At 38.8% G+C, this 13,419-nt stretch overlaps 1 protein-coding gene across 1 annotated transcript in view; it reads left to right on the forward strand.

Annotated features, from left to right (window-relative positions):
• Positions 1-13,419, forward strand: part of FREM2 (FRAS1 related extracellular matrix 2) — a 120,364-nt gene that overhangs the window by 100,892 nt on the left and 6,053 nt on the right. Inside the window, exons 17-23 of the mRNA XM_071448416.1 lie at positions 3,340-3,532; positions 5,803-5,907; positions 7,019-7,146; positions 7,236-7,370; positions 11,585-11,711; positions 11,897-12,084; positions 12,993-13,139. Coding sequence (XP_071304517.1) covers positions 3,340-3,532; positions 5,803-5,907; positions 7,019-7,146; positions 7,236-7,370; positions 11,585-11,711; positions 11,897-12,084; positions 12,993-13,139 — 1,023 coding nt within the window. The remainder of the gene's footprint in view (positions 1-3,339; positions 3,533-5,802; positions 5,908-7,018; positions 7,147-7,235; positions 7,371-11,584; positions 11,712-11,896; positions 12,085-12,992; positions 13,140-13,419) is intronic.

The following is a 13,419-nucleotide window of genomic DNA, read 5'->3' on the forward strand; positions in this document are numbered from 1 at the left end:
AGCCCTAGAAATGGAGAGATTTCAGATTTCTCCCTAGAGCAGGAGTAATATGTCAAAGGAGCAGTGTTCCTGGCAGACTTGCCCCAGAAGGGATCCTGCTACTAGATTTTGACCAGTGCAAGTAAGCTGAGATCTCTAACACTATGGTCCCATTAAATGAAGGCAAGACCCCAAAATGTGGCTTACAAACCTCATGAGTGGATTGCTTTATGTAAAGTACACATGAAGAGCCAATGATACATTGAAAACCAAGAAAAGCTTTGTAATGAGGGGTGTTTTTTTAGTTTGGTGTGTCATAAGGTACTGAGCTAGAAGGAGTTTTGTGGATCACCCTATCCAGGCCTCTGCCTTAAGTCTATATAATGTCATTCCAAAACTAGTAAACTTAATCTAAAACCTAACAGGATTTCATGGCCTCACTATTCTTGCAGAGTGCCACCACACTGAGGGCTGGAAACTCTTCTGGTTTCTAGGCTGTGTTTGTCCTGGCCATCTTAGAGCCATTTGCTCCCGTGTCAGCACTATCTTTCATCATCAGTGGCCCTTCTGTGCACTTAGTGTCCTGATGTATATTGACAGCATTCTTGCTTCCTCTCAGCCTTTGTTGTACTGGGCTCAACAGCACTGCTATTTTAGACTCTTCTCATCTGATAGTTTTGCCATTCCTGTGATTATGTTGATTTCTTTTTCTGCAGTCTACAATGCAAATTAGACTTTTTCAAGCATGGATGATCAAAGCTGTTCCAGATAAGCTCTCAGTAGTACTCTGTATAATGGCATGCATGCTTCTAATTTCCACCCCATTCCTCAGTTTATCTTAGGATCATAGCACATGGAGAGGGTAGGAAGGTCATAGTTATGATGTGATCAACTCGCATAACAAAATTTCTTTCCCCTCTATTGTGTCTAATGAATGTCTTTCATTTCTACAGAAATCCCTGTGACTGGTTTCTATTACCTTATACTTTAAGCTATAAGATTTCATCTCACTGCTATTATTCTAATCCTCAAGGTCATTAAATTCTCACTTTGATATTCCAGTCCTCTACTTTATCATTAAGCATTATGTATGCTTCTATTTAAGAAAATAATGAGCATATATTAAATCCTGTTCCACATACTTTTGTCTCTTCCTTATAAGCAAACTAAATTTCAGATCTCTGACTTCGGTGTCTAATTCTTACTGTACAGATATAGAACAAAAAGGCAGAGAGAAAAGCCAACACAGTTTGTCTGGGATGACCTTACAATAGTAATACATTTTTTATGCAATCAAATGTATTCATTCAGTTCTTGATACTGGTCCAGGAAATTACAAATTTTTGAGGTTCCCCCTGAATCAAAAGCAAACCATAAAACACTCAAGAGCTGCATCATTGCTATATTTTTTTAATGTAAGTGAGAATATAATGTTGTTATTTGGAAAAATTTAGTGAATCTGTGTCCAAAATAATTGCTCAGATACTCATGCCACTATCCATACTCCCACAGATAAATTTGCAGCTTAAATGGTACTAAATGATAATATTTTTGTCTAACTTTATTGGTCATCTAATATATCGAGAAAACTTTTTTTCTGTTCCAAATAGAAGTTCTTGATTTTGTTTATGTACAACCAACAAAGCATTAATATAATCTACAACTCTAGTTTCTCATCTACTAGTCTGTGTTAGTGTTTTATTTTTCAGTGGTGCCAGACTCTTTTCAGTGGTGCCCAGTGACAGGACAAGGAGCAATGGCCATAAACTAAAGCAGAAAACATTCCACCACAACATGGGAAAGAACACAAGAGGGTGGCAGAGCACTGGAACAGGCTGCCAGTGAGGTCATGGAGTCTCCCTTTCTGGAGACATTCAAAACCCAGTTGGACATGTTCCTGTGTAACCTGCTCTAGGTGACCCTGAGTGGCAGGTGGGCTGGGCTGGGTGATCTCCTGAGGTTCCTTCCACCCCTAAAATTCTTTGATTCTGTGATACTGTGTGTTTCCAAATGACTGCTATCTAAATGCTACCACATATTATAGAATGAGTCAAACAGTATAAGTCAAAAACTTGTTAGCCCAGAGTGCAAATCAAGGAGAGGCACACGTGACAGTGAGTTGTGGCAGGCAACTATGAACATTTGCCTTAATGAAGTCCTTAATTAGGTCAAAGTATTTAGTGAGTGCAAGCAGTAAAATTGTGGTTACATTATATTAGTAAAGGTTCTGTCAGGCATTTCAAAGTGTTAAGCAGCTGTAAGTTGATGGTCATTCAGCCCCTTGACTTGCAGCTTCCTTGTAAACTTCCTTAAATACTGGGGAATTTTTGATAATGCAAAACACTCTTTAGAAGGATCTAAGGTAATCAGGGAAATGTTCAGATGTGCAAATTTATATATGGAATTTCTGTTGGAACTCTAAATCAGAGTTCAACAACTTTTATGACTTTGAAAAGTTTCCCACTGGGAGATGATCTCAATGTCTTTCCTCCCATGTATTTCTAAGAAAATCCAGAATGTCTAAAAGGCTCTGGATTGCACATTTCATTCAGAGATATGTGAGTGACAAAGTATTTGTAACCAAACATAAACACGAAGTCACTTCAGACAGGCTTAGATCTGTGTATCATGTAAGAGCTATCTTAAGAGGTGACAGTTTAATGACACTATTTTTCTTGTCTTCTTTCATAATATATATATATATAATGAATATGTAATTCTTCATAATTACAGCACAATTGTTTGGTCCAATGTATAAAGAAAGGCTCTATTTTTAAATTGCTTGTTATGTTTAGCTCTTCCAGACAGTGAAGAACAGTCTGATTTCTGTGTTTGCATGCAGCATGTTAGTTATTATCCATGCACAGAGGAAGAAAGAGTTCCAGAGGTGGCTACGTAAAGTCCAAGGACTCAGTCTTGCAATGATGTTCGAGCTTCAAATTTCAGCATCTTCCAGAAGAGCTTCTTAGTTGACAGTAACAAGAACATAAACAAAAGAGTTGGTTAAGGCATAACCATAGAGCAAATGAAAAAGCATATTTGAAAAATTCTTAAAGCCTTCATTTGTAGTTGTGTTGTTTATGTACTAAAAAAACCTGAACAAAAATGATTAATCAAAGTTAAGTGGGTTATGTTTTATCAGTTTGAAGTAAAAAGATGAAACTTGAAGGGATGTAAGCTCAGCTGAAAACCACTGAAACATGTTTTTGCACTTCATCTGTAGTTTACAAAAAGAGAGAATTTGACTGAGTCACAGTATTTATTTCAAGTTCTGCCTTCCCTTTCTCCTGCATTTAGCTTGCCTGTGAGATGCTGCCGTTCATGATCACTAACCCTGATATACAATTCTGGTTTTTATAGGTTCTCAACCTAGTGCAGTCCTATGTCACGCTGAGAGTCCCTTTGTACGTCTCTTATGTTTTCCACTCTCCAGTGGGCGTCGGGGGCTGGCAGCATTTCGACCTGCAGTCAGAGCTCCGGCTGACTTTCGTGTATGACACTGCCATCCTGTGGAAGGACGGCATCGGCAGCCCGCCTGAAGCAGAGCTCCAAGGTGGGTGTTGCATTTCTTGCCATGGAACTCATGCTCCGTTACTGGGAGTGTAGTTTGCACACAGCAGGATGGTTTTTCAATCATTCCAATACTAAAAACTAACTAATAATTTCATTATTAAATTCAATTATGAATTGCAGTCTGTCGTTTCCTAGCACTCACAGGTGGAGTTTTAATGAAAATCATGTAAAGTTGACATCAGCTCTTTTACTGCAAAGAAAGACAATTATATTGTTATATTTGAAGTACATGTGCAAAATTTAAAACATTTATATCTACTCAGAACTTCACATTTGGTACATTATGTAAGCAAATTCTGTTAGCACTCAAGCTGTTTGCACTTTAATGAAAATAATATGATACCATTTTTTTCTCACTATGAATGGCCAATTTCAGAAACTTATGATATTTTGAAAATGTTATGAAACATTCAAAAGAAACAGAATTATATCATGGGAGCCTCTCCTATGGGTGAGAGTAGTAAATTCTGAGACATTCTACAATATGTTAAATACTGTCAGTAAATGTTTGTGAGTATAACTAGTCAACAAGTAGAAATCTATCATTGCAGAATTTATCTTTTAAAAAACTTAAATTACTTTTTACAAATAGTGACATTCTATGCGCAAGTATGTGCATAGTATGGGCAAGATTAAAATACATAATTACACCTGTGTGCTGTATTATTCTTGTTATGCAAATTTACTTAAAGTTTTCCAGCATTACACTTCAGGTGTTTCCCATCTTTCACACCCTAAGGTAGAATACAGGTTACCAGCTGTAATTATGTACATAAAGAATTTCAGGACTCCTGGGAACCTAAAGTCACTTTTTTGCTTCTGCTCACTCTGCATATGAACTACAGAAATCATTGCTGCCATTTCTGTCTTTATGTTATGAGCAGGAAATGAGGAGCAGTAAGGGGAATCTGCAGTGCATGAAGAATGAAGCATATGTCATGCCATGCCCAAAGAATGAGCCACATGCCACAGATCACGTGGTGTGCTAGTCACCAAATAACTACCAGATCTAATCCTCTGTCTCAGCAGTTACGTGGTGCATCTATGCCACCATTTCCCATTTTTAATTTTTTTATTTCTCTGTTTAAGAAGTTGATGGCCACATCTTTGGAGGTGCCGAACATTTTCAGTTCCCTTTGAAAACAGCCAGTACAAAACAATCCTTAACATATCCCAGTGTTACTTGGGTAGTATTTTTTCAGCACTTGTTTTGCAGGGCAAGGAGGGGTTAACTAGTTTCCAGTTTCTTTCCATACCTCTCAATTCATATAATTATGCTACATAAATTCTAAGTAACACTGTAATGCAATCAAGGTCTTCTAAAGCCCAAATTAAAACCTGAATATATAGTTATTTCTATTGTACCAAGAAATATGGTTGGTACAGATGATTTTGTACGGTATACATTCACATTGATGTGTTCAATTTCCAGCGCATTCGTGGGGGAACATTCCTGTTTCCTTCTTTTTTCTGACAAGCAGAATGGTGATACATCACTGGCTGTTTGTAAGGAACGTTGGAGGAAATGCCTAAACTCTAAAGCTTTGCTGAACTCCAGAAGAAAAGGGTCTTGGCTGCAAGCTACAGAAGTAAACCACTTCTGGGTACAAGATCTTGTAATCTGAAGTTAGAATACATAAGGCCTGTATTTTGTGCTAAATTCCTGCCAAAAATTGCCAGCAATGCAAAGCCTATCAGAAGGAGTTTCACAGATTGCAGCACCCTAGAGCAGATTGCTGTGGAAGTCACAGCCAGCTGCTCCAGCTGATGCTGATGGTTGCTGCCTTGGCACAGTAGGCACGGAGGCACTGATAAAGGGCATCTCTGAAGCAGCTTTCATTGGTAGGAGTCAGCTTGGATACTTGGTGAAAATAAAAGTCTTCATTCTGCAGATTTCCCTGGCAGCTGACTATGCTGCCTGAACCCAAGCACAAACTGCTGTGTGGATTTTCCTGAGCATACTAGACCAGCTGTTTGGGCCCATGGTAACATGTAAAAGCATGGCTTTGCAGGGTTTTTGCAAGTTCCCTATATGCTTTGGAAGCTGCATCATGTCCTGAAAACTCAAAGCCTCACTGCGTAAGTTCTTGTTTGAGAAGAATCTGGAATCAACCCAAAAAATACCAACAGGCCCCCCAAACATGTGACATGGCAAGGGTAGATGAAAGAGTGGGTCTGCTGTTTCAGAGGAGTGTGATTTCATTGACACCTGCAAGTGGAGCACACTTGTTAATTGGTTTCTGCTGGCAGGTTCCCTGTTCCCAACCAGCATGCGCATCAGTGAAGAGGGACGCTTGGTCGTCAACTTCAAGACTGAAGCCCGGTTTCATGGTCTGTTTGTTATGTCCCATCCTGGTAAGTGTAATCTACCCTTTAGCAGCACTACAGAAATAAAGACATCCTCCCCAAATTTGATGATTTTTTTTTTTCCTATTTCTGCTTCTGCTAGCTGATTTTTTTTTTTCCTTTGGAAACTGTGCTCTTCAGATACAGATGTTTCCTCTGTTTGAGATTTCTTACTTTTCATTGATGACTGTATTCAGGTTGTCAAACTTGTTGAAATACACATTAATCTGATGGAAGGCAAATAGTTCCACTTGATCAAGAGCCTGATTTATGAAGGATGAAGATCTAGGCCATTCTGTCCATTGGGGATCTATAGATATATGTTTTTAACCCCATCGTTATAATTACTATTTACTTACATTGCCCTAGGAACTTAGCATTAAAATTTCTTTTCTAACTTGAAGCTTTTCTAGGATATTTAGACCTTTCTCAGAGAGCAAGAAAAAGTCTTGTGCAGGCATTGTATGATTCTGTTAATATAACACTCTCACTGACATTCAATTAGTCATTGCTGAGGACCTGTTCCTGCAATTTAATCTGTTTAAACCCCACTGCCTTTATTCAGAATAATTACAGGTGTAAAACTCAGTCTACAGACATAAATCTGAGTATGAATCCCAGCCATGGAAAAGAATATCCAACTAAATTAAATCTGCTGAACAACAGTGAGAAGAGAAAAAAAATAGGAAATCTCTTCTAGTTTAACTCAGTTGTTTTTAACCTATATAACTCCTTCATGGTGCTTTTACTTTTTCTCACCTGTTCTCTAGTGTGTTTGATTTTGCCTATAGGCAGAGACAAGTTTAAAATAGAAGGGTTTATATATCTCTGCTATTCCACTCTCACTGTTTTGATGGTCTCTTAAATTTATTCTTCATACAGTTCTCTCATTGTGAACAAAAGCAGCAGCTGAATACGCACTTGAACAAGAATCAAGGAGGCCCAGCTGAGCTGACTGTAATTTATTTTAGTTTCAGTTAATAAAACCCAATGCTCTGTGAAGGTATTAACATGAGCTATTGCATCAAGGTTTATGAATCATTGAGAATGTTTTTCAGGCTCCAAGAGTTTGCAATGAAACACTAAAGGTGACAAATCTGTCTCTCTGGCATGTTTCTAGCTTCATCTCTGACTTCCATGGTTATGTCAGCTGACCACCCAGGCCTCACTTTTAGCCTCAGCCTCGTCCGAAGCGAGCCAACCTACAACCTGCCAGTCCAGCAGTGGAGCTTCCTTTCTGACTTCGCGGTAAAACCTCGGCCCTCACCTCGTCCCCTACTTCCCCAGCCAATTTTTTGGGATGCTGGTGGCACAGCTCCCTCTCTCTCTGTGCCCAGGTTCGAGACTATTCTGGAACGTACACAGTGAAGCTGATAGCCTGCACCACTGCCCCACATCAGGAGTACAGCCTGCCCGTGATCTGCAATCCTAGGGAGCCTATCACTTTTGACCTGGACATCCGATTCCAGCAGGTACCCTTACAATGACACCTTCATCATTTTTTTCCTAATTTGATTCCCATTTGTTGGTCTTGTAGTAATAGTGCTAGGAACTGAATTTCTTGCTAATAAAGAAAGCATTCCTAAATTGGTGGGAGAGCACATACTCCTCTCCTGCTAAATAACTGTTGATTTAGGAGAAAGTTACTGTGATGCAATAGTAACATTTAGGAATTCTGGTTTTGTCCATTAATTTTGGTAGTAAATAGTTTTATCGGGTAATTAGGAAAATATAGAACTATTATCAGAAGGTTTTCATCTGACACAAAATCAGAGTTAGGTCTCAGGTATTGAAAGTGGAACCTCCAGAGGAAGATTCATTCAGTCCTAAGGTAGAACTTCTCTCACTGACTGTAGAGGGAAGTGTAGACAGGCAACACTGCTTAGTTTTAAACTCACAAAAGTGACCAAAACAAATCTGAGCCATAGCAATATGGATCATATGGAAACATATGGTAACAGGCAAACAGCATACCTTTCACAAAGTCCAGCTGTGAAGCTCTGTAGCTGGGAAAAAATTTGGGGAAGTGGATTCTTCTGTAGAAAACATTGGCTTAAAAAAAAACAACTGGGGGTGATGTTGGATAGTTGAGAGAACATAAACTTCCAGCTTTCCAAGTTATCAAAAGGGCTAGTGTGACTTTGGGATGTGTAAGGAGGAAGTTATATCATTTCTGTTATTTGGACCTAGTACAGCCAATCCTGGAACAGTGTGGCTGTGGTTTCATGCTCATTAATAGTATAGATTATGCTATTAAATCATCTTACAGAATAAATCCATATCAGTCAGGGGTACACAATCACTTTTCTGTTGACTTAGCCAGAGTACACAAGGGAATGTATGCAGTCTTTATGCTTTCATTTGGCATTATGCCACCTGTGGGAGAACAGATGATTCCTGAGAGGGCATTAAGTCCTGGCAAGGAAGAGGGATGATACATGATCTGATGTGAAACCTGCCTTCTCAGACTTAACCACATTTCAACATTTTGGAGACGTTTGAATGGAACGGGTGAGGGGAATTTATACTAGTTCAGCACTTCAGCCTTTGTCTGGCACTTCTAATCTACTTCTAGGGACTCTAAAGCAATTAATAGCAATGCTAACCCACAACTTGTTCCTGATCCTCGTATAAACAATAAGATGTTGATATTTCAAAGAAAGGTAAAAAAAATGTACAAAAGTCATTGGAAAATGGGCAAAGTAATATACACTATATTATATACTATATACACAAAGTAATATACACTTAATAATACACTATATGGAAGTTTCAGGTGCATAAATTCACAATAGGCATAAGGTGCAAAGTTACAACAACATCACTGACTGTGGCCAGCTAAACCCCCATCATCAACAAATTTCAAACCAAGACCAGTTCTCTTTCTTGAGATACTCATAGCAAAATAGGCTTGGGCTTTCTGTGGCCGATGATAGTTTTTCCATCTGATCACAGTTTGAAGCACTGTGTCCCAAAGCAGGTCCCAAAAAAGCAGCAGCACAATAGCACAAATTCCATAGTCAGTATCGAGCACTTTAAGACTTTTTAGTCATTCTGCAAAACTAAGTAAGCATTGGTATCCACTCTTTTACAATTAAGAAAATAAATAGTGAAGGATCAGACTGAAGGATGCCTAGTCCTTATACTAGGAACCACCTGATACCTTGCACAGGCCCACTGCATCCAGTCCTCTGGTGCCCAGTGCTAAAAAGACATGGACCTCTTAGAGGAGTCAGAGGAGAACCAGAAAAATGATCGAAGGGCTTCAACACCTCCCCTATGAAGAAAGGCTGATTTGGGGTTGTTCAGCCTGAAGAAGAGAAAGAGCTATGGAGACCTTATTGTGGCTGTCCAACATATAAACAGGGCTTATAAGACAGACTTTTTACCAGTGACAGGATAAGGGGCAACTGAAAGAGGGTGTATTTAGATTGGATGAAAAGAAGATACTTTTTACAATGAGGGTGGTGAGGCAGTGTCACAGGTTACCCAGAGAAGCTGTGAATGCCCCATTCCTGACAGTGTTCAAGGCCAGGTGGGATGGAGCTCTGAGCAACCTGGTCTAGTGGAAGGTGCCCATGCCCATGGCAGAGAAGTTGGATGAGATAATCTTTCAGTGTGCTCTCCAACCCAAACCACTTCGTGACTCCCTGAAATCAGCGAGTGTATGTGTCACAACCAGACCAAAATTACTTTTGACTGCAAAGTCTAATGATAAAATGATGAGGCAGGACAAGAGTTGTGTCCCCCAATTCTTAGTCTAATGCTCCATCTCCCATACTGAATTACCTTCTTGGGCCTTTTTAAAATGAAGCTTTTCATTTCTTTGGAAACTTTTTCTTCTAATTTCCTTCATAACTGTTTTCACTGGTCACAAGGGAGGAACCATTTTAAGACTCAAGAACAAAATTTATTTGGTGTTTCTCCACTGGTTCAACATTTCCTTTTTGGACATGTATCACCTGTATATCTCCTTTTTCCTCTCTCCACAGCCCCTGAGGAGTCAAGCAGGTAGCCTGGAACTCTAGTGAGGATTGTATTAACACCGTCTCACTCTGGAATTCCTTGAAAAAGAACGATATTCAACCTCCAAGCTTTGCTTTGTCCCAATTCTTTCCATGTCTCATTTCTTTCAATGTGTATCGCTATTTCCTGACAGAAGCCCTTCCATACTCAGGATACTTGTTGCCCTGGGACAGACCAAGCTCAAGAGTGCTCTGTTCCTTGAGGTACCAAGTATTAGATGGGCTTTGATCCCATGGGTGATCTGCAGTGTCCCCCACATCATCCATATGCAGAGTTGATGGATATGGCAAATAGGCAGAATAAAATGACAGTTACTCTTCTCACCCAGGAGATCCTCACAGATTGTTTTCTAAGAACTCTCATATAAAATGTCTCAAATGCCCATAAAAGTAATTACACTTAAACTACTATCCTAAATAACACAGCTGGAAAACCGTTGTGCTAATCAAGTATTTGTGGAACTACAACCCAGTGGGCTGTTTTTCAGGCATTTGGAAAGAAGCATTCCAAAGGAATAGAATTTTTTATCTTTTTTTCTTTTCTTTGCAAAGGCTGGGATACTAGGGCTTCTTTTTCTAAAGAGTAGCACTCCATTTATAAAAAGGTTTGAGCTGTACATTCTTCTTGCCAGATCCTGTTGCTTTGATAGTTTTGGGACTCTATTGTGAAATGGACCCTTGTCAATGAGCCAGAAAGAATGTTTTCTTCATTTTCTTTCCTTCCTGTCCACACACTTATACATATATATACATAAATATATATGTATGTGTTAGCTTTTTTTTATTTGTTTAGTGTCCTCTTGGTTTTTTTTCTTTTTTCTTTTTTTTTTTTTTGGATATATGTGTCTTCCACATTATTTCCGCAGGTACTTGCATCCTTTTGAACTTTAGGCTCCCCCAGATCTTCAATTCACTGTATAATTTCCCTTTTATTATGCCATGTTGCTTTATAGTTTGCCTTTGTCTTGCCTCAAAACCACTACAGCCTTCTTTCTTGTTTTATGGTCCCATGAAAAACTGCTGCTGATAGTATTGATTAATTTTATCCTTTTTATGTAATCAAGGAAGAACCATAGCTTCGTGTATATAAAGATAAATACTAGCATAAAAAGATGTTCAAATGGTTTGGTGCATTTTCACATGCATGATCTGATATATCCTGCAGCACATTAGAAGAACTGATACTTGCAAATAAATCTTCAGCAATGTATGCTTTCAAATATTGACAGATGATCAGAAGCAGAGGTGAGACTTGTGTGTAAGAATGAAAATGGGATAGAGAAAACAGGCTGTGATGGGTCAGAGACAAGATTTTTAGGGAAAAGTTTTCCTCATGTTATCCCCACACATAAGTTGCTCTAGACACCTCCTTAGCTGGGATAGCTGGGATTTGGAAAAATGTGATGGGAAAAAACTAACCTAGAATATTATCAAATGTCACAGAGTCAGATAATCCAAAGGTTGTTTGCATATAAATATGTCTAGTACCAGGAGATTCTTTTAATCTTCTTATTAAACTGTATTATTGCATGTAGATGTGCAGAGCTGGTAAGTAATGTACACTGGGAGAAGATCATGCTTTGTTTTAAGAGTTTAAGATCATGCTATGTTTTTTTCATTAAAAAGTCTTGTTGAAGAGCCTTATGCTTTTGTGGTTTTAGGTCAGTGACCCAGTGGCTGCTGAGTTCAGCTTGAACACCCAGATGTTCCTCCTCTCCAAAAAGACGCTGTGGCTGTCTGATGGCTCGATGGGGTTTGGGCAAGAAAGTGACGTTGCTTTCTCAGAAGGTACAATTCTGCATAGATCATGCACATTTCATTTGTGTTCCACACTATCAGGACCCTGTTGCTGTCGAGGAGTAAGGGCGTGTGCTTGTTGCACTAAGCTTCTTGACAAGGCTTTATCAGCTCAGCCTCAGAGCTGTGTTAAATGCTCAGTGTAAGCAGATGTGAACTGTGTGCACCTTTTACAGGTGATATCATATACGGTCGGGTGATGGTGGATCCAGTGCAGAATTTGGGTGATTCCTTCTACTGTAGCATCGAGAAGGTTTTCCTGTGCACAGGAGCTGATGGATATGTACCCAAATACAATCCATCCAATACTGAATACGGGTGCCTTGCTGATTCTCCATCCCTTCTGTACAGGTTTAAGATTGTGGTAAGTGCTCTAATTCTGTGAGGATGCAGAGATATATATATATTTTTTTTCTAACTTGTCTTTTATCCAAAAGCCAACTGTTCTTTAAAAAGTTCTTTAAAAAGTTCTCAACCAGCACCAAATTTTTGACTCGAGCTCCAGGCTAACATGAACTGATGGAGGCAGTATCTTGCCTTTTCCCTCATGGTTCTATTCTTTATCTTTCCTGGAACTGCCTTCAGTAAGAGTTTGACGTAAGTTAGAATCCCAAGATAGGCTTTTTCTCTGCGTTGTCTGTATCCATGGACCATAGAGGGAATTTCAGGAGACATGCAAGTGAGGGATTGTATTTTGTTTCATGTTTAGCCACCCAAAATCTAGTGTATACTGCAAAGTTAGTCATCCAGGTTGCCTCTGTAGGGCATAGGGAAAGAGAAATACCTCTAAAGTTGGCTTGGATGACCTAATTTCCTTCCTGAACATAACTTTGGAGTAACCCCCAGTAACTACAGACCTGATGCCCAACTTTTAGAGTTAATTTTATATAAGATGATTATATAAAAATCTTAACAAATTTATGTGACTGTCTGTTAAGGAAATGAAATGTAGCTTCTTTAGTCTGGGAAATAGACTTCTTACTCTCGTTTCAGACCACATTTATATATCTTTTTTATTTAAGAAGTGAGCTATGGTTGTTCTCTAGTTTTCCCCTTTTATTCCAGAAAGGCAAGGTATTAAATAGAAGTCAGTACAAGTGAGATGGGACCACAACTGTTTCTCATGGGTTTTCTCTTGTAGTAGTATTTCCCTAGACTGCATAAAATAGCATGTTTAAACTACACAATTCATGCATTGCAAGTAAATACTAAAACTGTTTTTCATGTGAGAAATAAATCTGTGTTTTACAAACATTTTTCCCCTCCATGCAGGACAAAGCTCAGCCAGAGACACAAGCCACAAGTTTTGGAAATGTACTTTTTAATGCAAAACTTGCAATAGACGATCCTGAAGCAATTCCGTTAGTTAAACAGCCAGGCTCTGATGGATTCAAAGTAGACTCAACTCCTCTGTTTCAGGTATGATTTCTGTAGCTTAGTAGCAAGAGTACTGAACTAAGGAAGAAACACTTGCACAGGTATTGTTGGTAACTGTAAGTCAAATTGAAACCAACAGAAAGATTTATTCTGATTTTATTGGCAATCAAGCACAATTATAGATGCTTAGAAACTTATAGATATAAAATCTGGAACACTTAATAAAGTGTTTCCATTGGGGTACCCTTGCTTTTCTCTTGTATAATTCCACAGGCTAACCAGAAGTTATGCAAATTGTTCTTGTACATTTATTTTAAGAAGT

Source organism: Agelaius tricolor, unplaced genomic scaffold (assembly GCF_023055355.1).
Source record: "Agelaius tricolor isolate 1412-34295 unplaced genomic scaffold, bAgeTri1.0.p SCAF_26, whole genome shotgun sequence".
In the NCBI taxonomy this organism is placed as follows: domain Eukaryota; kingdom Metazoa; phylum Chordata; class Aves; order Passeriformes; family Icteridae; genus Agelaius; species Agelaius tricolor.